Genomic DNA, 27840 nt, shown 5'->3' with positions numbered 1-27840 from the left:
CCCTACATCTGGCATTCTGACTTAACCCATTCCTAAAATCAGGAGGTTGCGCATACACATCATGGCTTGTACCCCATAATGGATTTTTCCTCCAGAAACTCGTCCAATCCCCTTTTAAAGGCGTCTAGGCTAGACGCCAGCACCACATCCTGTGGCAAGGAGTTCCACAGACCGACCACGCGCTGAGTAAAGAAATATTTTCTTTTGTCTGTCCTAACTCTCCCAACACTCAATTTTAGTGGATGTCCCCTGGTTCTGGTGTTATGTGAGAGTGTAAAGAGCATCTCCCTATCCACGCTGTCCATCCCCTGCATAATTTTGTATGTCTCAATCATGTCCCCCCTCAGGTGTCTCTTTTCTAGGCTGAAGAGGCCCAAACGCCGTAGCCTTTCCTCATAAGGAAGGTGCCCCAGCCCCGTAATCATCTTAGTCGCTCTCTTTTGCACCTTTTCCATTTCCACTATGTCTTTTTTGAGATGCGGCGACCAGAACTGGACACAATACTCCAGGTGTGGCCTTACCATAGATTTGTACAACGGCATTATAATACTAGCCGTTTTGTTCTCAATATCCTTCCTAATGATCCCAAGCATAGAATTGGCCTTCTTCACTGCCGCCGCACATTGGGTCAACACTTTCATCGACCTGTCCACCACCACCCCAAGATCTCTTTCCTGATCTGTCACAGACAGCTCAGAACCCATCAGCCTATATCTAAAGTTTTGATTTTTTGCCCCAATGTGCATGACTTTACACTTACTGACATTGAAGCGCATCTGCCATTTTGCTGCCCATTCTGCCAGTCTGGAGAGATCCTTCTGGAGCTCCTCACAATCATTTCTGGTCTTTACCACTCGGAAAAGTTTGGTGTCGTCTGCAAACTTAGCCACTTCACTGCTCAACCCTGTCTCCAGGTCATTTATGAAGAGGTTGAAAAGCACCGGTCCCAGGACAGATCCTTGGGGCACACCGCTTTTCACCTCTCTCCATTGTGAAAATTGCCCATTGACACCCACTCTCTGCTTCCTGGCCTCCAACCAGTTCTCAGTCCACGAGAGGACCTGTCCTCTAATTCCCTGACTGTGGAGTTTTTTCAGTAGCCTTTGGTGAGGGACCGTGTCAAACGCCTTCTGAAAGTCCAGATATATAATGTCCACGGGTTCTCCCGCATCCACATGCCTGTTGACCTTTTCAAAGAATTCTATAAGGTTCGTGAGGCAAGACTTACCCTTACAGAAGCCATGCTGACTCTCCCTCAGCAAGGCCTGTTCGTCTATGTGTTTTGAGATCCTATCTTTGATGAGGCCGGTGCATCTTACCCGGTATGGATGTTAGGCTGACCGGCCTATAGTTTCCCGGGTCCCCCCTCTTTCCCTTTTTAAAAATAGGCGTGACATTTGCTATCCTCCAACCTTCTGGCACCGTGGCCGTTTTGAGGGACAAGTTGCATACCTTAGTCAAGAGATCTGCAACTTCATTCTTCAATTCCTTAATAACCCTTGGGTGGATGCCATCAGGGCCCGGTGACTTATTGATCTTTAATTTATCAATGAGGTCTGAAACATCTTCTCTTTTAACCTCTATCTGACTTAACTCCTCGGTTAGGAGGGGCTGTTCGGGCAGCGGTATCTGCCCGAGGTCTTCTGCCGTGAAGACAGATACAAAGAACTCATTTAATTTCTCTGCCATCTCTAAGTCTCCTTTTATCTCCCCTTTCCCTCCCTCACCATCCAGAGGGCCAACCGCTTCTCTGGCAGGTTTCCTGCTTCTAACATATTTGAAGAAGCTTTTATTATTCCCCTTAATGTTGCTGGCCATGCATTCCTCATAGTCTCGCTTGGCCTCCCATATCACCTTCTTACATTTCTTTTGCCACAGTTTATGTTCCTTTTTATTCTCCTCATTAGGGCAAGACTTCCATTTACGGAAGGAAGCTTCCTCGCCCTTCACAGCCTCTCTAACTTGGCTGGTTAGCCATGCGGGCACCCTCCTGGATTTAGTGGAACCCTTCTTTCTTTGCGGTATACACCTCTGCTGGGCCTCTATTACTGTTGTTTTAAGCAGCCTCCATGCACTCTGGAGAGATTGGACTCTTTTTACCCTCCCTTTCAACCTCCTTCTAACCAGCCTCCTCATTTGAGGGAAGTCCGCCCGTCGGAAGTCAAGGGTTTTTGTTAGAGATTTGCCTGGTATTCTTCCCCCAGTGTGCACGTCAAAACGGATTGCAGCATGATCACTGTTCCCCAATGGCTCAGTAACGTTTACATCTCTAACCAGGTCCTGCGTATCGCACAAAATTAAATCCAGTCACCTGTCCTCTGGTGGGCTCCGTGACTAGCTGATCTAAGCCACAGTCATTTAGCACGTCAAGAAATCCGGTTTCCTTATCGTGACCAGAACACAAACTGACCCAGTCAATATGAGGATAATTGAAGTCCCCCATGATTACAACCCTGTCCCTCCTTGTCACCTCCCTGATCTGTCACCTCCCACCACACAGAAATACATTTCACACACGGACCCTTCAAGCTTACAAAATGGGGAATACACCATAAAACTCCACTATCCAAACTCAAATACAACCCTGTCAACTAATCTCCTGCACAAATATCTAAGGTGTTTACCTTCTGTGCCCCAACTTTACGGTGCTCTCAGAATGTAAGGTGTCTGCCTATGTGCCTGTAGTTTCTTCATACCTTCCCTTCTCTCTCATTCCCATTGTAGGATGCCTGCTCTCTGTAACCAACCTACTTGCTTTATGTTCTTCACCCTCATTCCCAGAGCATTTCCTTCTCTATTCAAGCCTGCATCTGCTGAAATGGTGGAAAGTTTTTCAACTACGGAGGAGACAAACAGAGGATTGGTTGGTTGGGAAGGAAGATGGAATTGAGCAGAAGCAAGCCCTTGCTGGGGTATGTGTAGTGCCTTTTGACAAGCAGAATGCTTAGTGCCGAGTGTGCCAAGTACTCAGTGAGGAAGCAAGTAAGGAAGCAGGCACCCACAACTCCATGAAAAACAATTGTTACACACTGTAGATGAGCAGGCAAGTAGCAAACAGCACTTCATCTTCAGCCCCCTGAAGAAGCCAAGCACTCTGCCATGGTGCCCTACCTTTCTCCAGTCTTTAAAGAAGTTTTTCCTGAAAATGTCCTTTGTAGTGTATTCATGATCAAGCATTTTTGCAAAGAATGTGGCAACTTCTTCTGCTTTGGGACTCAGCTTCATGACTTTACCTGCAGTAAAGAAAGCAATCCATGAGGAAACCACTACAAAGGGTAGCGTTCTAGGCATTCAACCCCTCAGTGAGTTTTCTCCCAGAGAGAAAGGAGTCATGAATATCCCTACCCAGTGTTGGTCCTCTAAAGCAGGGCTGCCCAAACTCCAGCCCCTGGGCCACTTGCGGCCCGTGGGGGGGGGCCAATCCAGCCCCCCAGGGAGCACCCCATCTCCAATGGGCACTCGGCCCACTGGAGACCCACTGGAGCCCATGCTGGCCCAATGCGACTGCTCTTCGCAGCAACAGCGAGGAAAAGGCTAAGCACTCACAGGAGAGCAGGAGCCCCGCCCATCCGCAACCCTCCCATTAGGCTGGGGAGGCTGCAGCTGCGTCCAGGCGTCCGATGGGGGTGAGAAGTCCTGGGTCTGTTTGCCCTGCTGTTTGTGTTGGGGAGGCAGGGGTAGGCACTGAGGAGGGACGGGAAACTGTGGGTGTATTTGTGCTGCTTGCATGTGCTGGGGGGGTGGGTGCTGCAAGGGAGAAATCGCGGGATGTTTGAATGCCGCTGGAGAGCATGTCTACTCAGCAGTAAATCCCATCAGACTCAGTGGGGTTTACTCCTAGGAAAGTGTGGATCCAATTGGGCTGTGCATGTGCTTAGGGTCAGGGGCTGGCACTGCAGGGGAGAAGTCCCAGGGATGCTTGAATGCAGCTGGAGAGCATGTCTACTCAGCAGTAAGTCCCATAGAGTCAGTGGGGCTTACTCCCAGGAAAGTGTGGGTTGATTGGGCTTCGAGTGCTCAGTTTTGGAGGCGGGCGCTGTAGGGGAGAACTCACGGGATGTTTGAATGGGGAGGAAACCTACTGCTTTTGCTTGTTGGGGTTGCTGGCAGAGAGGGAGGAAGATGGGGGTCCGTTTGTGAAGGGGGAAATACACACAGCTCTCTGCCTGCTTCTAAGTTTGTTTGGTGCTGGGTGCAGGCTGGGGGAGGGGGGGACCGAGAGAGGGAGACAGGCAGCTCCCTTCTCTGTGTGAATGAGGAGAAACAAACTCCTGTCCTGAGGGGGCAGGTGCCCACCATATCCCTGACTGATTGTGTTCCTTTGCTGCTGCTGCTTGTTGCCAGGATTGGAGGGGGGGGGGGAGAGAGAGAGAGAGATAGAGAGAGAGTAAAAACATGCTCTTGCATGGGGGGGGAAGGAGCCCATGCTGACTCCTCTTAAGTTTGTTCTGTACTTTTCCCTAGGAAAAGGTATGTTATATGTGTCAGGAATTATTTTCACAACCCCCCTTTTCTGGATCTCATGTGTATTATAAATAAGCTCAGTAAAATTAGTTCATTCATATAAGTTCCGTCTCTAATATATCCATTTATGTAAATTTATTCAAATTTGAAATGTAAATTTCCCCGACACTGTCAGAGAGATGATGTGGCCCTCCTTCCAAAAAGTTTGGACACCCCTACTCTAAAGATACAAAGCACAGCCAGAATAATGACCCTACAAACATGTCACTGAATGTTCTGGTGTTTCAGGAGAAGCTAGGGCCTGCAGCGGAGTGTGACAATGGAAGTCCCTAACTTGGTTCCAAAAACTGTGCTGCCTACAGTAGAGTTTAACTTTAAACTGCCTAATTTCACATAACATTAGTCTTTACATTAGCACACAAGAGAGATAGCATAAATCTTTCCATCCTCTTCAACAAGTTTGGTTTATTCAAATGTGTGATCTTCCTGACATGATAATACAGACACTTGCTCCCATTTTCATCACATATTGTGGTCTGGGGTGGGGTGGGAGAATGAAGCACCAGAACCTCTACATACTAGTTGTAACAAAATTAGAAGCAGTTCTGCTGTTTATTTCTGATTTTATTTATTTATTTTAGAAATTTATATCCTGCCTTTCTATCCAGTGAAGGACACACAAGGTGGTTCGCAAGTAAAAACATATTAAAAACAAAAACCTGGATCCCAAATTAAAATACATTCAAAAAGCACCATGCCCTCTTGTGTCAGCATAAAAGGCCTCCCTAAATAAAAAGGGTTTTAAGCCCCCGCCGAAAGGACTCTAAAGAGAGAGCTGTTCTCAATTCCAGGAGGAGGGAGTTCCACAGATGGGGAGCCACCATTGAAAAGGCCCTCTTTCTTAAATGTCATCCCCCGCACCTCCGCTAGTGGTGGCACAGTTAGAAAGGCCCCCTTTGATGACCTGAGAGGATGGGTTAGATTGTATGGAAGGAGGCGATCCCTCAAATGCCCTGGACCCAAGCCGTATAGGGCTTTAAAAGTCAAAACTAGAACTTTGAATTCAGCCTGGAAACAAACTGGCAGCCAGTGTAGCCGCCGAAGCAGCGGCCCGACTGAGTCGAACCAATGAGCCCCAGTAACCACACAGGCTTCTGCATTAAAAAAAAAAAATCAATGTAATAAGGGAAAACAAGTCCCCTAGTACAACTTTTTGGGATGTGAAAAAAAGAAGGCAGGTTATTTGAAGGGGAGATTCCCCTTTATTGTCCTGTAGAGTGTCAATATCTCCTGGGTAAAAAACTTCTAATTTACAGAGAAAGGATTCCATCTATGCACTTAAATACCATTACTAAGCCAGTGGACCACAGAAGCCTTTGGTTCTTTCTTCATGTATATTTTCCATCTCTTAACTCTTTTTCTTGGGATGTACAGTAAGATTCTTCAGTAAAGCAGCCCTTCATATTGTCACAGTCTGTGCATTTTACACAGCAAGTTCATTTCTATCCTTTCAAAGAGAGGTAGCAATGAAAGAGCTTCATGGGGTGATAAACGTTATAGCGGTTTATGAGTATTTTCATGCATCACAAAGATGGTTCACCATGAGGCCCAGTGGGGCTAACCTGTTTTTATGTTAGGGCAGTAAACATAGGACAATGGCATGGACTAGGTTGTGGGTAGATAGGAGACTGCTCTCATTTTGAAAAAATGCGATGAGAATAAGTCCATCTGACTTTCTCTCCCCCCTCACCTCCTTGCTTATTGTATGCCACACATCTGAAAACAGAAGCCCCATATTGGGTTGTTTTTGTGAACACATGAAAGTACATGGATATTTTTAACTCAACCAAATCAAGGAATTGTTGTTTGAAGGCTGCCTGCCTGGTACTTCAGTGATTCGTGACTGCCCTGTTTCCCCTTGACTGAAGAAGTGTAATAGAGACTCAGCAGGAAATAACTAGCTATCTGGAAAGATGCTTTTCCCACAGCTCAAGGGGGAAGCAATTGTTGCATCAATGCACTGAAAACTCAAAGCCTTCCCTTTCCTATCCAATGTGCCTAATAGGTTAACATCACACCAGTTTTCAGTGCACCTAGAGAAGGTGTTTGCCAACATTTCATTAACAGAAGCAAAAATATTTTACTTGCGTGCAGTTTTTAAAGAATTGGCATCATTCTAGAATGATGGAATATTGCAAAATAAAATCCAGTCACTGCTTGTATTACTGCAGTTAAGGCAGACAGAGAAGGCCAAATACTAAGCTTCCTTAACGTGTAGGGTGTGGGGAAAAGGAATTTCCTTGTATTGCTTTAAGTCAGTGGTTCTCACACACTTAGCACCAGGACCCACTTTTTAGAATGAGAATCTGTCATGACCGGAAGTGATGTCATGACCGGAAGTGACATAATCAAGCAGGAAAAGTTTTAACAATCCTAGGTTGCACTCCTACCCACACTTACCCAGTGTGGGTCCCATTTACTGGGACAGTAAAGTCCCATTTAGTGTCATTGTTAAAAGAATATACATAGCGGCTTGTTAAAAGTACAAGTCTGTAACATTTTCCCAAATACAGTCACATACCACGGTAGCATCAAGTCTAATACATTAAAAATAACATATTGAAATGAATGGAGACCCACCTGAAATAGGGTCGCGACCCACCTAGTGGGCCCTGACCCACAGTTTGAAAAACACTGCTTTAAAGAATTTAGCCACACTATAGAAATCTGTTAATATGTTAGACCAGAGGAATAATGTTAGTAATGTCAAAAGCTGCAGTAAAAAATGGGATTCAGATATAAAGATGTCATAGGAAACACGGAAAAGGGTCCAGTCAGCCCTTCCCTCTGGTAATCTTGGGGCTTTGATATAAATATACTAATGGCTAATGTACTGGTTTGTGATTTCCCCTGGGGGCTGGGGATAAGAATAGGCCCTCAGTTTGGCTGTACTTGTCGTAAGAGGCGACTAAACAGCCACCGGGTAGATGGGACTCGTTAGCCTGGGAAGGCAGCTCATCTGAGAGAAGGAAAACTCTGATCCCAAATCTCCACTGCCTTGTGGCTACATCCAGTTATGGAAAAGGCTTCAGGAGTCAACCTTGAGGCAAAATCCGGAGCCAGAGTCCCTGAGGCAGTTCATGGCTGAACACAGTCACGTTCTGGCAACTCCTGCGACGCCGCTGGAACCAACCATATTGGCCTCTGCCTTTCCATTGGACCATTTCAGCAACATGGAGAGGGGGGATTTGCTGCATGGGAAACAGTCTATTCTCTATATCTACTTTATCCAGGCTTCACGCACTGGAGAGGACACTCTGTTCCAGAACCACCATTCAGAGTGCAATACCATAGTCTTCCAAGACTGAAGGATGCCAACAATGGTTTGTGAAACTTCTCTAGGGAGACCTACCTCAAACTATCATGGGACTGTGAACTCCTCCATGCTTTTTTTCTATATGAGATCTATCTATGGGGTGTGATGTTTTTCTGTATGTTACTTATCTATGGGGGCACAGTGGACTCATATCTCATCAACCTCTTTACTGGCCCAGAGAACTCCTTGTCATAACATTTAAATGAGCAGCAGTGACAGTCATTTACTGTCAACATGATGAAAAGTCTTGTGGCAATTTACAAGATGTACCTGATAAGTTCATGTCCACAATAATTCATGCCACCATACCTTTGTTAGTTGTTAAGGAGCTGCAACTGTCTATGTGTTTTTTGCTTAAGAGAAAAACACCTATTCTTCCAGCAGGTATCAATCTTTAATTGCTTACCATCATAGTAGAATTTGACATTTTCGGGCAAAGGCTCATATGGTGGTGCAAACACAGGACCTTTGTGTTCCAAGAACTTCCACTTAATACCTTCAGGATATCGTTCTTCCTCCCACCTTTTATCAAACGAGAGAGAAACAGAAATGAACAAGTGCCCATTTAGCCACTGTCATGTTATTCTAAGGCTGACAAAGAATAACCACAGCATTACTTTTTGAACATAAAAACCAGTTAATTCAGTAAACCCTAAAGGCTAAATACTGAGGAGATAAGAGCTGCTCAAACTGTTTCAGGTTGCAGGTGAGGGATGCCACTTTTGAATTCTCCCCAACATTACAGAACAAAAAACAAAAATAGCCTCTCTGTGTATTAAAAACTCACCCATGAAGTGCTAGCCCTCTCCACACTCTGCTATGCTTGGGTTCTAATTGTAAGTGGGGGAGCTATATGCAAAGAATTCAAAATATTCGATTTCTACCTGCAGCCTGGTCTGGTTTCATTCTACCACATCAGAATTCAATCACCTTTTTCTGCAGCATGGGTAGACCAGGTCTAAGTCAGAGAATTCACAATTCTAAACCAAAGGCCTTTCTCATCTAGACTACTACACTCTTTTTCCTTCTACCCCTTTTTTCTTCTCTAGCAGGAATATAAAAAGACCATAACTACCACTAGAACCACTGCTGAAAAATAACTGGAATGTTTATGTTATTTATGCAGCGGGGAGTCAGCTTTACTGTTCTAATGTTCAACTGTTCGTCTACCCTCCCCAACAAAACTATTTAATATAACCAATGCCCTTCAGTGATCTTCTTATCCTTCAATACTGGATCTTGGGCTTCTACCCAGCCAATTTTGCATGAAGCATCATCACTGACAAGGATAATCACATGCAAATCCTGGGAACTGATTAGGAAATGTGGTCTGACTGCTACATCTTTATTTGAAAGTAGGATCATCATGGAAGCAGCTGCTGTATTACTCAGGGACATAGATATGGGGACTGCACAGGTATAATGGTTGAGAAAGTACTTGGTTAGGACTGGTAAACCTAGATTCAAATTTGCACTCAGCTATGAAGCTCACTGGGAGACTGGGTCAGGCTATTTCTTAGCCAAACTCACATCAGAGGGTTGTAGTGAGAATAGAGGAGGGGAAGAACCATATACACCAGCCTGAGCTCCTTGGGAGAATGGTAGGTTATAAATGCTATCATCATCATTCAGGTCACAATTCTAGAGTTTAAATTACTATGAATATCTGCACAGTGCTGTGTGAATGCGGGATTAGTCTTGCAACAAAGGTCTGGATTAAATAGACTCTAGGTCTCCAATACCATATAATTTAAAGGTGTTTGTTTCTAGTAAGTAAGATACGATTACAGCCTAAGTCTTACTGAACACAGTGGGCTTACTTCTGAGTAAAATAAACACCACTGATTTCAAACACCTCTACCTATAATTCTGTGTGGAAACAGACTCAGAAAGCCTGCTTCAGACATTACACAGGGGTAAATACACATGGCAGGGAGCCAAGCTCAGTCCCCTGGCTTGCACAATATACAGTAATGCCAAATGGTATAGATAGGACAGGTTCCAACCAAAATTAAAAACTGCAGATGTTAATGAGAAAATTAAATCTTTTGCACCAAAATCAATGGGACTTAAAAGGCACATTAAGCTAGAAAGATGGCAGTTGCAATTCTGTAACTAGGGGAAGCCCAGCCTTGAGAGGTGAGTCAGGATCAAACACTTTACATCAACAGCAGCTGCAGATGGGTCTATAGTAGACATCAACAATTGTGCTGAGTCACAAAATATGGCTCTGAATGTACAGCTTTATTAGCCAGTCAGCCTGGCTTCTAGGGATCTGGCACAGCTCATGGAAGCTTTGCTGCCAAGCCCAGGAAAGCGAGAGAACAAGACAGACACTGCTAGAGCATTCTAATAACAGTTTGCTAATGGAGAATAATGGTTATGACAAAGGGTTCATGATAGTGGAATTCTAGAAAATGACAGAAATGCAGCAAAAGGGGCCAAAGAAGCTTTGGGCTCAGAGCTTCTCCTTCAGCCCATTTTTTATATCCCAAAGGTCAACTGAACACAGAGGAAATCAAGTGAATCTACACAGAGTCTAATCTGAGGAAGAAACAAGAAACTGCAACACAGTTACAAAGCTGATTGGAATATTACATCTTAAAAATGGAGATATAATGTGACTGATAATGAGACAAATAGGGTCACATAACATGGCAACACAATCCAGTCTGCCACAACTGTACACTCAGCATAGAGTCACAGCCAATCATAGTTCCTTGATATGTGATCCTGTTTGATACAAGTGGTTGCAAACACTTGTTTTGTGCATTTGTATTTTTAGCTTTAAGAGTACATTCGGACACTAAAGGAGGCCAAGTTTCAGGCTGAATGAAAGGTGGAACAAGGAAAACATGAGAAAAGAACTTAAGATAAACATGCAACAGATTCTTCCTCAATAACATGCTCTTTTGAGAACTGATAAATTCTCAAAGGAAATTATTCTTAGCTTTTTTTGACCTAATAATAATAATAATAATAATAATAATAATAATAATAATAATAATAATAATAATAATAATACAGGTATTTATATACCGCCTTTCTTGGTCTTTATTCAAGACTTTATTCAAGGCGGTTTACATAGGCAGGCTTATTTAAATCCCTGTAGGGATTTTTTACAATTGAAAGAAGGCTCTATCTTTCAAGAGCCACAACAATTCAGATGTTTCATTCTGATCTGGCCTCCATCCTGGCCTCCATCCTCTCACGCTCAGAGCAGATGGAATAGCTCGGCTTCAGCTTGTCAGCTGCTTCAAGGTCGCACAGTGCTGGTGGCCTCGAACTGGCGACCTTGTGGATGTTATCTTCAGGCAAATGGAGGCTCTACCCTCTAGACCAGACCTCCTGCCCTAACACGTTTCAATATCAGCTGACATGTATCATGTGACCTGGGTTTTGTTGACATATCCTCTCTCCAAGGAGTGCATTTCCAAACACAGAATTGGTTAGCCAAAGCAGATAAAACTAAAGAATGAAGCCAACGTTATTCTAACACACAGATCCGTAAACTAGAAGCTTGCTAATCTGAAATTAGAACACAACACACCATTGACACTGTTGTTCCATTTAAAACAAAATCCAACATCATGCTGGCCCTGCTTCAAAGCACAGAGAAATGCAGTGTACACAATAGGAACTTTTATTTTTAAGCTGATTTTTAAACTCCAGTAAATACAAAGCTTGGAATGTGGGATAGATTTGGGAGGGTGCAGTTATACACATTTGGGTTCCCTTAATGGTCTTACAGATTTTCACAGCTCCCAAATGGCAACATTCACAGAGAAAATAGAACCTCAAGAATATTTGCCTTGGGACTAATTTTAAACAGTGAGGCTGTAATTTAAGGGCCTACAGGTCCCAGTTCATGTCCTGCAGATTCAGGACCTGTGGTTTTAAGCCATTTCTGCCCAATGCTGCATATATGCAACAGGAATAAAATGTGTACAGCTGGGCAGAAATGGGTTAACTAACCATGGGTTCTGAACCTGTGGGTTCTGGGTGGAGACAAGACCTGTACCCTCTGGACATGACAGGAGCTGTGCTTTGGTCACTTCTAGACGGCCTTCTGAGTGCAAGGGAGGACTCTCTGTCCTTCAGAAGGCCTTCTAAGGCCTCTGGACGGCCCAAAATGGCAACTTCTGGTTTTTGGCTAAAAACCAGAAGTTGAGAATTTTGACCTTCTGCAGACCTTAGAAGGCCTTTTGAGGGTCAAGGAGGCTCTGGTTGCATTTGTGGGGAGGGGGGTAGCATGCCCTGATCAACAGATTTGATTATCTGGGGGATTCTAGGAATGGACTCCCTGTGGAAGCTGAGGCACAACTGTACTCACATTAAAAAAAACAAAACTATTCTTTGTCTAGTCTACTGTGTTATTGTAGTAGGCAACAAAAAGATCCTATAAACATTCTCTGTTCCTTAGACTTTTCTCCTAATGATGTCACAAACAACAGTTACTACTTCAATATCTCAAAATACATTTGGAAATATACAGATATGTTTTATTAATTAACCGACGCAGTAAAAAGTAGATGATTGATCTACCAACGAATCTCTAACTGGTTAACAGCCCCAGGTACTTATTTTAAAATAATTCTTTATCAACAGCTTTTCAGAAACATGCCCGATCTCGTCAGATCTCCGAAGCTAAGCAGGGTCAGGCCTGGTTAGTACTTGGATGGGAAACCGCCTGGGAATACCGGGTGCTGTAAGCTTATACCATAGTCTTTCGAGACTGAAGGTTGCCAACCATCAGAAATAAGAGGAAACAGTTGGCCATCGGCTGAAGTGTCACAAGTAAAGATGTTACCATTTCCATTTTTGCTCCTCTTCTTTTTTTGTTTTCTTCTTTTTGATGTCTCCCTCAGGAGGCTTCTTATCTTTGCTCTTTATTTTCTTGGGTTTGCTGTCCTACACAGATAAAAGAGGCAAGGAGATGCACAGCAGTTATAAAACACCCTTACATTCACGATTTGAATGTTGCTAAGGCACTGCTAGCAATTGAAAAATCCACTGCAACAGGAATGCACCAGCGCATATCAAAAGGAAAAGGAACAGACCCAAACAAATGCACAAAGGCACACATACAAGAAAGATGGCATACAGAGTAGTGCAGGAAGATCTGTATAGAGTAGGGCTCAACAAATCCCAGGTGTCATGTCACCATGACATCCAGAAATTTCATTGTGCTGCCTAGTATTTTTAACAATTTTTCACTTATTTTCCAGTTACTGTGACAGTAAAATGTGAACAGGATCAATTGTGTCACTCAACTCCGACAATGAATCCAAACTCCAAATTCTTTATTTAGTGATATTTGCAATTGTGTGCATTGTACTGTAAGATTGGTGGTTATGTTTTGTGCACAAGGCATGAAGAAAGGAGCATTCTAATTGGCTTCTGCCCTGATCTGAAAATCCACATAAACAGTACATGCACGAAGAACAATGTTTTGTTAAGTCTCATGGGTGTTTTTGTGTGATGAGGTATTACTTTTTATTAGTGAATATCATAAAAATGAAGCAACAGATGAGAGACAAGAAAATGCAAAGCAATAGGGGAAGTATATAGCATATTTTTGTTTCACAACAGTTTGCTATTTTGTATGACATGTTGTCCATGAAGTTCTACTGTATGCTTGTTTATATGTACAGTCTAATTTATACCACTATTTTTGCCAAACATAAAACCTGATAACATTTGTCTGGATCTTAGATTCCGAGCTAATTTGTTTGAGCCCCAGTGTAGAGCAATCAGGGATGAATAAGGAGGCAGCCCCCACTATTTAACCCATGTGGATGTGGGAACAACTGCAAGTTTGGGTGGTTATGGCAGCTGGAAGGATAGAGTTAGCTGATAACTTTTATGGTTTCTATGCAATATTATTTACGTCTAGCTAAAAATCAGATTCTTGCCTCAACTCCTCTGAAATACATTGCATGCACAGACTGATCTTAAATTTCTACAGCACTTTTAAACACTGCATTAGAGTTGCAATGCACCAAAATGCTTATTTTTAACAAATTTCATCCTACTTCTTTTATGAGACCAAAAGTAGCTCACAATAAAGCTGTTAAAACTAAATATTAAAGCAAGAAAAATAAAAATAAGCTATAAATCTAACAACTGTTCTCAGTAACTGCTTTGTGCTGTATCAGAATCTGCTTTCAACATCCTTTCCTTAAAGAGCTGTGCTGGGAAAAACCACAGAAATGTATACAGGTCATCCCATGCACATCCCCACCAACTAAGTGAATTCTTAGATCAGGCCAACTAAGTGAGTTCTATGTGATTTACAATTGCTCAGATGACCTCAAAACTCCATTCCATATGCAAAAGAGGTAATATTTAAAGACATTTGTCATCATAATCTGTTATGGCTACAGTCATAGCTCCATATAATAGATGATCAACAACACCTCTTCTTCTTCCTGTTTCCGTTTCTTTGATTTTTTAATGTCTTCAGTTTTGATCTTCTTCGGTTTGTAGTCAACACTGAAACAGATCAGAACAATTGCAAATAAATAGTCATTTTTCAGCTTCTGAAATATTATTGATCCCTGAAATATCTACCATTGTAGTACTTGAAGATGGTAGAAGTGACAAATTGAGCAGGCCTCCACTCCAAAAGCACTCTCCTATGCTTGCTTTCATTATGCAAATGTCTTCCATAAAACCTGCTGCCTGTTTCAAGGCGCAATCCTATCCAACTTTCTAGAGCTGATGCAGCTGCAATGCAGTCCCAAGGCTCCTTCACTTACTTTGAGGAGGCCTCTGTGACTCCCCCCACCACCACCACAGGATGCAGCACACATCCTATTGGCACAGCAGCATCAGTGCTGGAAAGTTGGATAGGATTGGGCCCTCAAAGAATTAGTTACGTTTCATGAAGTCTCTTATGCGAATACAGAAGCTAATCAACTAACTCCACGAAGTACATCCCAGTGTCTGAGTACCAATTCTCTGCCTGTGCTACACACAACAGTGACAGTATTTTACACACAACATATCACTCATGTAGAATGTAGATGATCAAGTACATAAAAGCACAAACAGGAGAAAGGGGAAATAAGAGTTTCAAGGCCAACAGTAACAAAAGGTTGATAGTACTAAGGTAGCCATTTTCAACCTCTCTCATCTGACACTGACGCTAAAATTGTCAAGGCACACCATTAGTTTTTTGCCAATTGATAAGACACACCCATTGATAGCAGCGGTTCACATCCCCCAGTGGCCCTACTAACAAATGACCCTTCCCCAAACTCTCGCGGCACATCATCCACGGCACACTAGTGTGCCACAGTACAGTGGTTGAAAATGGCTGTGCTAAGGTAACACATACTAGCCACAATCTAGTTCTAGTTGTGCATAACAACTAGATGCCCCAGAGAAGGGGGGGTCGAAATAAGTATTGCAATGCTGATAGGATATACATCTGCATTGACATCAGCATCCATGCATGGTCTCCCTTGTTGGATCAGGGCAATGGTCCAATCAAAGGCAGCTAGAAGACTCAAAAGGTCACAAAGAACTATTAACCCACACTGTCAATTCTTTAAAATGTTCTTTTGTTTATGTAAAAACATGTGTTTTGGGTCATGTGGTCCCTTCTCAAGAGCAATTAAATAAATTTGGAGGTATGTTGATGCCTGAATGACAACCAAATCAAGCTTTCAGAGTTCTTTCAATTATGCTTGAGACAAGAGTTGCATGACCTGAACTGCACCAGAGATTTCACATTAGCAGAACACTGTAAAATACTCAATGAATAGTGTGGATTAATAACAAAAGCCAAAACATATTTTGCTGTCTTAAAAGTTAGACCTATTTCTGAGTATATTTGGGGTGCCGACTCCAAAAATGGCATCATCGCTCCAAAAATTGACCAACCACACCTAGCTTTGGAGAAACAGCATAGCCTCATTAGTGAATGGTTCAAGCCTTCACCATGGTTTCCTCACAAGGAGCTGCTTGAACCATTCACTAATGAGGCTTTGCCATATATCTGAAACTAGACGTGGTAAGGCAAAACTGATGCCATTTTTGGAATTAGCAGCCCAAGTTCATATAAATCCACCATAAATTTTGAACAATGTTTTTCCGCTTCTCAAATTTACAGGCCTGTGTAATAAAGACCATTACTCTTGTCACACAGCTGCTTTCTATGTACAGTTTCAAATCCTTTTTAATGCCTATATTTTAGTAAACCACAGAAGCTACTCACTCATCATCCTCTCGGGGTCTTTTCAGGGGTTTGTAGTCTTCTTTAAAATAGCCATCATCATCTATTTCTTCCTTAATACGTGGCGGACTGAGGAGAACGGAGAGAAGAATTACTAAAGCTTTAAATGAATACTCTATCCTTACTCACTGTTTCAACTCATGCAGTTCAGACCTTTACAATTCCCTTTCCATCTGCAGCTGACTAGACATATATGAAATTTGCTTTTATTTTTTCTTTTCACACTCATGTATGTAGAGAGTAATGTTAATCCACTTTACTTTTTGAATACTATGGAATAAAATAATGAAAAACACTACGTTACACTTAACAGCCTCTGTTGTCATAATCTAACACACTAAATAATTTTAAAATATGATTTAAAAAAATCATAAGTCCTTTCCTGGACTTACTTTACAGTTCACAAAACCCTCACTTCACCTGTACAGGTTGACCAAGGATGTCAGTAACCAAAAGCACGAGACACAGTAGATTCACGGTGCAACACAGTAGATCATAGGGGGCAGCTTAACTCTTGTTAAACATAAACAAGAGCTTCACAGAATCTAAAGCCTAACTGGCTTATTTTGGCATAAGCTTTCATTGGTTAGATTCCACTTTGTTGAATGCCAATCAGGAAGCTTTAGATGAAATCTTGGGCTTTCATATGTTATGTCACTTAGTAGTATCAGTTACAAAAAAGCTCAGGTTGTTGGTTAACAATCAGGTCTTATAACTGGATTGCGAGATCATCCTATTTTGGCTTTGTGCACCAAACCTAGTAAGAGATGAGGTGAAATCGGGTGGCGATTGCATTGATGAGGCTGAACAGGATGCAGTGCGCTTTCTCAGACAGCTGAAATGCCTCAGCAAGGATAGCACATACAACTCTGAAAGTACTGGAAGCAGATGTGTGCTGCTTACAAGAAGCCATCTGAATGGATTTATAAAGACATTCGCAAAGCTATGTTCTGACATACCACCTGTTTTTTAGAAGATGCATCTCACTCTGCTTCCACTCCAAATGCCCAGTTGTGATAAGATCTAATGGCAATACACATGCTGTTGGAAACATGCTACCATTTCTCTTCAAAATGAGACAAATGAATGAGAATGCTTTACAACATGTTGGAAAGCAAACATCAAAAGACATTAAACATCATATTTCACTATTAAGCAGCTTTGGTTTTTACCCTTTTAGAGAGGGTTAAGCTTTAAATCCATCCAGCATCATGACCCATAATGCAAGAAACAGACATAAGGCTAGACAGGCCTACTGTTCCACCAGTAGTGATCATAAGCATTAGTGCTTTTACACACTTGAAAAAAGAAAGCAGGTTTTGTATTGTAAAAATTGCAGTTCCAGAACAAGCCTAGAGGGGGCCTAACGTCTTCTACTGAGAATTATTGAGAAGTTAGATATTCAAAACCATCAAAAGACTTTTCAGAAAAAAGTACATGGTCTACATATTAATAATACATCAGGACTAGAACTACAACAGGATAAAAATTAAGAGGCTCCTTGCTAGATATTCTCTCCTCAAGACATGCAAACTGCAATTACTGGGGGGAATAAAACTGTCCGGTGTGGAGTTACACATCTCATTCTTTTTCTGCATTGGTGGGGAACTCTAGTGTGAGTCCAATTTTACAGTTTTATACTGAGAGTTGAATACTTGCTGAGGAACTAACTTTTGAAGTAAATGCTATTTTCTAGTCCACGTTCAATATCAGAGCCAGGCATCTACACAAGGCTTTAAAAAAAGTCAGAGAATCTTTCATAATAATAGTCCAGGCCATATAGCTGGACATATCCTCATAACGCAAAATTTCTCCATCTTTGATTTTAGCATTACTTTAGGCAAATGCGTATGTTGGCCTGCATACAAGAAGAGGGTCTGAATGCTCTCAGGCTTCCCAACAGCCAAGATAAACCATTTCTCTTCTTCAACAGTATTATAAAAATCAAACTAAAAATCATCTTCACACAAAGTTCCCACTGGCATACCTGGAGAAGCCATTTTCCTTTTCCTTCTTTATTTTCACTTCACCAGAGGATGACTTACTCTGAAAGACAAAAATAAGAGCTAGTCAGTACAGTGTAAGAGCTCTGCAGATCTTCCCTATGCAACCAAATGCAACTGACAAAGGACTTTCCATCAGTAGCAGGTGTACCTGCAGCTATTCCTTATAAACTCTTTCAGCATTATTTGAAGTAATAGGCTAATCCTCATCATGTGCATCACCCAGCTCTCTTTTCCTGATCTAGGTCTCTTCACACAGTTTTTCCTCCTCTCTGGTCACAACTGCAGACTTCACTTCAACTCCTTTGCTCATGTAGTTGAGCCTTCCATTTATACATACTATGAGACTGTGCAACTATGCATTTGGCCCAGGCAGGCGCTAAGTAAAATCTTAAATTACTGCCTGTCCACACTGCCAGGGTTGCTAAAGTGTGTACCTGTGACAATGCAGTGTTCACAATACTCTGCATCAAGTGGTGTACAAAACTATTCTTCATACTGAATACACTTTGTGTGTTGAATCTTTTGGTCCATCATGAAGTTTAATGAGATATTTATAACCATAAGTTTATGACATCTATTCAAACAGAAACATGGTGATGCCATATGAAATGTCCTCATCCTTGTGGCCCCAGGTTTCTGTGGAACTGGACAACAGGTCTCACTAGTGAGTTAACTTAAAATGCCAACACCTCAAGCTGCTCTCATGTCTTTATTCCCAAAGCATGGTCCAAAGCAGTAACATCCCAGCCACCATCCTGTACCTTTTCTTCCTTCCGTTTCTCCTTGTCTCTATCTTTGTGTTTGTCTTTGTGTTTGTCGTGTTTTTCTGAACTGCCATCTTTGTGTTTGGTTTTCTCCTTCTCTTTATGTTTCTTCTCCGAGGAATCTTTGTGCTCACTGTAAGATACAAGAGTCGGTTCAGAGAAGAGACAGCTCGGATATGACCTGTATCAACAACCAGGTGGACTGAAGCTCCAAGTCTTAGAAAATTGACCACGATTATGATATTCGTGTGAAAAATCAAACCAAATTGTTGCAATTTTATTTTTAGAGGAATACAATGGTAAAGTGCAGCTACCTTAGGAAAGCAACAAAAGAGTCACAAGCTATTTTATTTCTCCTGTACAAATGTCAACAAATCTACATTGTTTCTGCAACACTGAGCCCAACAATAATTACACTTTTTGGTAAATATGCTGAGGACTGCAGCCTCTAACCAGAATGGTCAGTGGGAGGAACCCCCCATTGAGGCATGTGTAAGTGGGAAAAGACCCACACGATAATCAAGTACCATCTTTGTGATTCATACATGTATTAAATTGTCTAATTTACTAGAACAAGAGAAACTGAGGCACAAACATTTAAGCAATGTGCCTTCATTTACCCAACTCAGACACTAGAAAAGCCAGAAATTGAACCAAGATGTCTATTTTAAGGTTTTTTCATCTTCTTAAGGCTCTTCCTGTCAGTGCATTTTAGGTATCAATGCCGCTCATGCTCCTTGGCCAAGTCTCATTTCTTTCCCCTCTCATAAATGGGCTACATTATTTGTAAGGAGAAGGAAGTGAACAAAGAACCAGTTCTTACAGTTGGTAAAAATGACACATTTTCACTGTACCAGCAAGAGAATGGCATCTCAGTAACCCCATGTAACACTCCCCCCTCCCCCCCAAAACACCACTGTTTGGAGAGAAGCCATGTTACAATTAACTATTTAGTGGTGGGTTAGACCATGATCAGGTGAAGTCTGTTTATAGATGAACAAAGATGAATACTTGTGAAATGCTTTTGGATGTAGTTTATCCAAACTGACCACTAGAAAAAGATTTAAAGGGGTGCGTGTGGTTCATATGGAGAGGATTACATTATATCCAGCCACATGTCAAAGAAAGCAGCACAGAGATCTCTGGCACTGAACTTTAAAAAGTGAACTACAGGCTGCTAGTATTACACTCATTAAGTTTCCTAACTTCATTAGCCCGACCGCTTTTTCCCTCGCTGATTCTGCAAGTTACAGTACTCCAGATTCCATTTTTATTTTTGCCACTTATGATTGCCTTTCTATTCATACTGTTTGATTCAAAGATCCTATAAAACATTAGGAATCCAACGTAGTTTATCATCTTGCCCATCTCAGTGACTCTTGAACCTAATGCTGAAGCAGACAACCCAATGAGATCAAATGAGAAACAATACTCAATTATTATATTTTTTCTCCACTCTTCTTCCAAGTAGCTCAAAGTGGCAAACCATGTATGGTTCTTCTCCCCCCACCCCACTTTTATTTACAAAATAATCCCATGAGGTAAATTGGGTAGAGAGAGGCAGCGCAATTCTAAGCCCTGGCGGCACAGAGGTGTGGCGGCACAGAAATGGTCATTATTTTATCCTATGGGACTGGGCAACCACCTGAGTCTTCTTGGGGTACAGAAACGTTTGTTCCCTTACCCTGGGAAAAGCCCCTGTGGCCCAAATATATCTCCTCAGAACTATGTCAGCTATTTTGCAGGCTCAGAACTGAGGATACTCATGTAGGTGTCCACAGCTGAAGAGGGGGCATAGAATTTGGTGGCAGCCTCTGCCGCTGTCTCCACCCCGTCCTGGGCCCAATCCTACCTCCAACCTTCCCTCTTCCCCCCCAGTTCTGCCCCCTCTCCACTTTCCCCCCACCGGCCAGTGGGAGCACTTTTGCTGGTCATGCGACCTTATCATCTTTCTGATGCTTAGGCCCAGTGCCAGCACCATGTCCTCTCTGCTGGCACAGGAGTGCCTTATGGAAATTTTGTAACAGTGGTTGCTGGGGCAGTGTGGCAGCCACCAGCGCTGCTCCGGCTCAGGATTGGGCCCAATCCTATCCAACTTTCCAGTGCTGATGCAGCCATAATGCAGTCTGGAAGTAAGGAACAAACATTCCCATACCTTGAGGAGGCCCCTATGACTGCTGTGTCCCCGCCCCCCCCCCCCACTGTGGGATGCAGCACATGTCCTGTTGGTATGGCTACACTGGTGCTGGAAAGTTGGATTGGGCTATGTCACCCAGGGAGCTTCATGGTGAGAATGGGAACCCACATCTTTCCTGTCCTAATCCAACACATCAACCACTTTATCAGATTGGCCCTCAGTGTGACACTCCTTATTCTATAAATCAGGGCAAAATACTGTGCTCGTAAGCAATTAGATAACCTGCTAAACAACAAATTCTGAGTGTACTTTATTTGGCATTATGATCCATTCCATCATCAAGTACTCAGAAAAAGTAGAAACGCATATAAATGAACAGCAATTATCAACATCAACGCTTAAGTTTTACATAGTATATAGACAGCAGAAATAAACACTTAAAAAAAAGCCTTGTTTATTTTTGGCCATCCCAGACTGGGATCAAGCTTGGAAGCACACCAAAGAACCCACGATTGCCACTTTTTTGAAGAAATGGATTTTAAGCAGATTTGGTGTGATAGTGTGTATCTATTTGACAGATGGCATAATAATGTGTTTCTGGAAATTATCTTGTTTAAAATTGACTTATGTGTCCACATATACCAAGGAAAGCTAGGAAAGAAAAACCAGGTCTCTAAACAGCAGCAATACACCTAGCACCCCTAGTGTGATTGTCCAAGACAAATAAGATATTTAGGATATCGATTTAGTTTTTCATGCTTTGGTAAATGCTGTCTAAAATGTTTACAGCTGGAAGAGTAACAGACATATAATGCAGCAGTTTGTTTATGCAGCTCACTGGACTTTCCAGATCTCCACGATTATCTACATTTTATTAAAGAGGAGAGAACATGGAAGCTTTTATGAATGGTTAATAATTTTAAGATTATCGAATATGTGGAATATCTGAAATGACCATGTCTCCCAACTCCAATAGCACTAAGGCCCACCATTTGCTTTGTCTTACTCACAGGACTTTAAATCTCTTACATCGTAATTGCTGCATACTTAAAAGGATGTAGATTCACATTAACCAGTAAAAAGCCACTCATTACAAAATGTAAAGTCAATGCACTACAGTGATACTTATGGTGCAGCCCTAGTTATATCTACTCAGAAGTAAAGCCCATTACATTGAGCGGGCCTTACTCCCAAGGAAGTATGTATAAGATTGCAGTTTTAATATAGGCAAACCATTCATTGACTAAAAGATTTTCTTTTTAATTTCACATTTATCTAAAGGAGACGAGTGCACAATTCTTTTTTGTTTCCACGTGATGCTGAAAAAGGTGTTCAGGTGTAATCACCTTATATCCAATGCCTGATTTTCTCAATGTCATGAAGCAAGCAGATGCTGACCTAGGAGTGACTGAATGCCATCTGCTACTTGCACAGAAGAATATACAGTACTTACTCCCCTTTCACAGCCTATTTGTGTAGGCACCTGCACATTTTATGAGTGCCCAACCACTAGCAACTCTATAGAAAGAGAGGAATGGAGGAGGTGGGGAATACGATGGACCCATATGGTAAAATGTTAAAAATACACTTGTGTTATGTTGCAGGCTGGGCTACAGATGGGACCTGGGCTGTGTCTGAAAAGATAAAGCACTACTACTCCAGTACACACAGAGCACTGCGACATTGTACCTCCTCCACAGCACTTTACCTTAGGAATGCAACCATCTTTTATCTGTTCCTTATTCACAATGTGTATGGAATGTTTGTATTTTCCTGCTGGATAAAACATTTCTGATTTTACATGTTATTTGCTGTTTCTTCCCTGGGCTATTCAAGAACTGGCATGAAGCCAGTGAAGTGCTGGCATGAATTGTTGTCACCAAGATTTCTGTTCTGCTACTTCAGTCACAAATACATGCAACCCACAGCTTTCAAGATTGACAACCAAATGGCCCCAACACAAAGAATCTTCCTTGGTGATACATACCTATTTAGAGAACACACGCAAAAAGTCACCAAAAAAACCAAACCTCTGCTCAGAGCAGAAACCCTGCTTTCAACAGATTTAATTTTGCAAGATAGCTGAAAAGAAAAGCGAAATCACTCAGATGAATGGGATGTCTCCTGTGGTAAAGGAGTAGCAGAACCTCTAATAAACACACATTGAAGGAATGTGCTTGCCAAAGTGACACCTTTTGGTTCAGTGGTGTCACTAGGGTTCTCATCACCCGGTGCAGGATGCCAGCGCGTCACCCCCCTGCAGTGGGTAGGGCAACACCCCAGACGGTGTGCGTGGTAATGTACCATCACTCCACTCCCACTGGTTTTTTTGCTGTACCTTTTGATGGAACAAATATACAACACATTCTGCATGAAATTACACATTGATTGATATATAACATGACAGTATTATTCTTCCAAATTATGATTTTAGCAATTTTGGTCACTAGTGGTGTCACACACTCTCTCCAAGGCTGTCAACTTACTAACACCTTATTGCAGCAGTTCTCAAACTTTTAGCACTGGGACCCACTTTTTAGAATGACAATCTGTCCAAGACCCACCAGAAGGGATCCATGCATTTTTTGTTCTTGGTTTTTTGGTCATAACTTTTGATAGAAAGGAGTTATTTCACTCTGGTTTTTTGTATTGCATTCCGCTCGAAATTCCGCATCCAACTGTATATAATATGATGGGGTTACTCCTAACCACCACGATCTTAGCGTGTCACCCCCCTTGCGCATCACCTGGTGCGGCCCACACCCCCCACACCCCCTAGCAATGCCACTGTTTTGGTTACAGCTAGTTAGATTAGCTATATTTGGTAAAATATCCATGATATGGAATTAACCCCCATTTTAAATAATTCCAGCTTGATATGAACAATATTAGTAAACTGGCATATATGAAAGACCTAAACCAATATTAAGAAAATGCATCTGTCATATTAACAACACAAAGCACTTCAGACATTTTTATAAGATAGCCATCCTGTGAAATAGGATATAATTATTTCCATTGTACACATAGGTAACAGATGATATGAGACAGTAACTTGAACCAAAAGCCACGAGAATCCATCCTGAGAATAAACTCAAACCATGCTGAAATACAGACCTTGCTAAAGAGATAACATGATTGTTGCCTTATTTGTGATACTTCACATTTCAATCCATATTTGAAGCCAATGCCCATAATATTCCTCAACAGGCATTCAAGTTCTCCTATGTATGTTTCTGAAATTCTTTGGAAGTCCCTTCCATCAGAGTTCAGCATAAGCAAGAATGCTTGCAACAACTGGCTAACATACTTACAGCCCAATCCTAGGCATGTCTTCTGAGAAGTAAGCCCGACTGATTTCAATGGGTCCTACTCCCAGGTAAATGTGTACACAGGATTGCAACCTTAGTTGTCTTGCCCTATGCCAAGACAACAAAGTTGCTTCTCCTTTCCGACCAGTAGCCAGAGACTCTCTCTGGTATTCAAAAGGGACTGGTTTTCTCTGGGAGCAGATGTTTTGCCTACCAGGAACTCCTAGAGTAAGCAAGTCTGCACTATTTATCATTATCAGCCTGAAGGAGACAATGTGTGCAGCTAACTGCTTCTCCTTCTCACCTTGGGGCAAGGCAAATAAGGATATTAGCCATTCCATGTGAACTTCTTCTTCCTCTGGACCTTGTTGCAAGGATTATGTTCCCTTCCAAAGAATTCCAAGAGAAGCAGAAGGAGATGCTCAAATACATGTGGCCAAAAAAATCACATGAACAACAGGCCACAGCTTGCTACCAAAAGGTACAGTACTACTATTTGACCTCTGAGAAATGCCGTGCAGACTGAGTCCATGCACACATTAGCTGAAAGTCCTATGAAGGGATCCCAATTCATTGCTGAACTTAGATGAGAATGACGGCTTTCCAAGGCCAGACCTCACAGTCTCATCCATGCATATGGTGGGCTGCATTCCAGGAAGAGCCAATTCTAAGGTAATAAGTTCTTGACTGGGCTGTCTGGAGTCACTGAGTGCATTTTATTCTGCAAAAGAGAGACCAAACAGATGCTGGAAGGTGTGCAGCTGTCACGAGTCACTTACACTATGACCACAGAAAGCAGAAACAAAGTGCTTCCAGAAGGACAGCAGATGCACTAAATAGCGTCTTTCTTCACACCATTTTGGCTCTGGAATATTTTAGCACTGCAATTTGCACAGATTGCAGACCTCCTCCTTTAATACCCTTCATAGTCCTATATTATAAGCACTGAGCCATGCTTTTATTTTAAAACATCACCACCTCTTGCCCCCCCATTTTCCTAGCAGCAATTAATCCGTAGCCAGACATATTTCAACCGTAAACTATCATAGCTAGCTGTAAACAGCATCTTGCTATCACTGTTTTGTGAAAGGTCCAAAATCATCTGAAAGCATTATTTAAAAACAAAATTTAGAAACACACACACACCCTGGGGGAAAAGTTGCAGTGCAGGAAAAAAGATCCATATTTATTGTGTCCATTTCAACACTTTTGACTATGCCACCTGACGCAGACTTGAAAGTGAGTCAAGCATTCAACTGTCCATATAGCCACTACAATTTTTACTTTTGTTGGTTCAACATATTGACTGCCTGATCCAGGATATTGCATTGAAATCCTCCAAGTTTATCAAGCTGGTGCATAGCAACTTGCATTTTGAGGTTGCCTTGTCAGGTACAGCTTGGGCATTCATGGTCACTATGAAAACTGTGTACTATCCCATCATGTGGATGGTCCAATGCATTCCATAGGTCACATAATGAATCTATTGTCCTGCACTAGCCCCAAATGATCTGGAAGGCTGCAAAGAGGCACATAACACTCATCACAACAAGACAAATGCTTAAATTATGGCAACTGGGAATCTCTACATAGGAAGCTAACAAATTGATGTGTATTCATTCTTTAAGAAGTTGCACATCTCTGGTCTAATCTGGAAAGCACGCTTAAAGTAGAGTGTAAGAGCGGGATGCCTTTGGTACCCTATTCTCTTTTCAGTTGCTTGAATCAGTTTCCATTGATACTTCTTGTTAATGTGAACAGCATGCAAGGTATTTAAGCTGCCCCTTGTGCTCCAAATCCTTGTCCACAGCAGCTTATTAAACCTTCCCAGGGGAGACTGTCTCATTTGCAGAAGACTACCACAAATCCGTTATTACAGGAGGTAAAATTTCCATTGCCCCCAAAGGAGATAATCCTTGGATTTATTCCAAAAAACAAACAAACCACATCGAAAAAACTTAAAACACTTCTGCTTAATTGCTCTGACTTCCATTTTCTGACAGGGGATCAAGAGAGGGATGGTCACTCAACTCCAGGTATTGCAAAACAAAGCTAGTTTTTCCTGATCATTTCAAAGCAGGTTTCAAGCATGGCCTTGGGGCAGAGACAGCTTGGATAGACCCACTGAAGATATTAACTTGGAGTCTGGCAGAGCGCATGCATTTATGTGTGCACATAGCAGTCAGATCCAGTTAGTTCTCTCCTCAGTAGCTTTAGATGCTAGTGAACCACACAGGAGTTAGCAGGAATTCAAGGGACTCTCCTCTGGACTGGTGCCAACTAAAGTGCATGCTCTTATGTGGCCAAAAGTTCTGTACATTTCTGAGAAAGGGCTAATTTGCCTTCCTTGACTCTGAATAATACTTTCACAGCAACCTAAGCAGAGGTTCATTTTGCTGTGTAAACCACTTTATGAACTACTGTTTGTTGAAAAGCAGTATATGCATATTCTTAACAATAATTTCATTGCAAGTGGAAACTGGAATGTTTATGAAAAGAAACACATGGGGGGCCCATATGTTAGGATACTCATTCTGTATTAAGAAGAATCTCCAGGAAGAATCCAGTTTGAAAAGGTCAGTGGACTGAACTCCTGATGCAGCAGGAGACAGCTGTTTGGTCTGTTGTTTCATTACAAGTTTCAAGGACTTGTGTTTGCAAATACTGGGTAGACTTTCTGTGATGCAGCAATTTTTTATTGTCATCTATCAGTGCTTACAAAGGGCATTTTGATATTTTTCAACATGCAATTTGTGCTGTCGCTTTACTGCACACGTCCAACATATTCTGACGGGATTTTTTTTTTAAAGAGTTACATTTTGTTGGTTTGCATGCTCTATGTCTTCTGGAGTGCTGATCCTACCAAGCATATTGGACAAACATAGCTGAAATGAAGATTCAAATGGAAAGGCTCTTTTTAAGAGATACTAGACTTATCACACTAACTGGACAGTTGGGGCACGGGACTCCTTTGGCTGAATTTGGCACAACAGCCTGAAAGGTTCTTTCTGCCAACAGAAGCATGACACCTGGCAAGGATATTCTTCTCCCCATAAAGTATTTTGAGTGTTTACATTCTTGGAAGCCAAGTATTTTGAAGAACTATTCTCAAGAGACTTTTTAAAAGCTCTCTACTGCATGAATAGAATGATGCAGACCTGCTCCTAAGGAAAGTGTTTGCTTCAAGTGGGATTTTGTTGGTTTCTTTTGTTTCAAATGGGATTTTAATTGCTGAAAGGTGAAAGCAAATATGACTCCCTCCATTACTGTCATCACTAGTGTTAAGATGCATCTTCTTGTTTGGAGATAAAATGACCAGAAAAGTACAACATATCAACAGCTCTCATCTTCAAAGCTATCTAAACAATTATGGCAGTTTTCCAGTCATATTCAGACTTGCCCTTTTTGCAACACAAACAAGCCTAGTACAATACCTGGTAGAAAAGAAAATCTGTCAAACCGAATAGAGATGGGTTAAATTCATAGCCTGCTTACATATGTACGAATTTCCAGTGTGGGTGTAGTAAGATCCTCATTTTT

General features: G+C 41.9%; 1 protein-coding gene across 1 annotated transcript in view; it reads right to left on the bottom strand.

Moving 5' to 3' along the window:
- The window catches only part of TOP1 (DNA topoisomerase I), a 111500-nt gene that overhangs the window by 18976 nt on the left and 64684 nt on the right, over positions 1-27840 (bottom strand). The window contains exons 4-10 of the mRNA XM_066623624.1: positions 18850-18985; positions 18070-18128; positions 16065-16151; positions 14260-14335; positions 12651-12751; positions 8247-8362; positions 3112-3233 (exon numbers count right to left, since the gene is read on the bottom strand). Of these exons, the coding sequence (XP_066479721.1) occupies positions 3112-3233; positions 8247-8362; positions 12651-12751; positions 14260-14335; positions 16065-16151; positions 18070-18128; positions 18850-18985 (697 nt within the window). The remainder of the gene's footprint in view (positions 1-3111; positions 3234-8246; positions 8363-12650; positions 12752-14259; positions 14336-16064; positions 16152-18069; positions 18129-18849; positions 18986-27840) is intronic.

This window comes from Tiliqua scincoides, chromosome 4 (assembly GCF_035046505.1).
Source record: "Tiliqua scincoides isolate rTilSci1 chromosome 4, rTilSci1.hap2, whole genome shotgun sequence".
In the NCBI taxonomy this organism is placed as follows: Eukaryota; Metazoa; Chordata; class Lepidosauria; order Squamata; family Scincidae; genus Tiliqua; species Tiliqua scincoides.
Note: the sequence above shows the minus strand (reverse complement) of the source record. Positions and strands in the feature narration are given on the sequence as shown.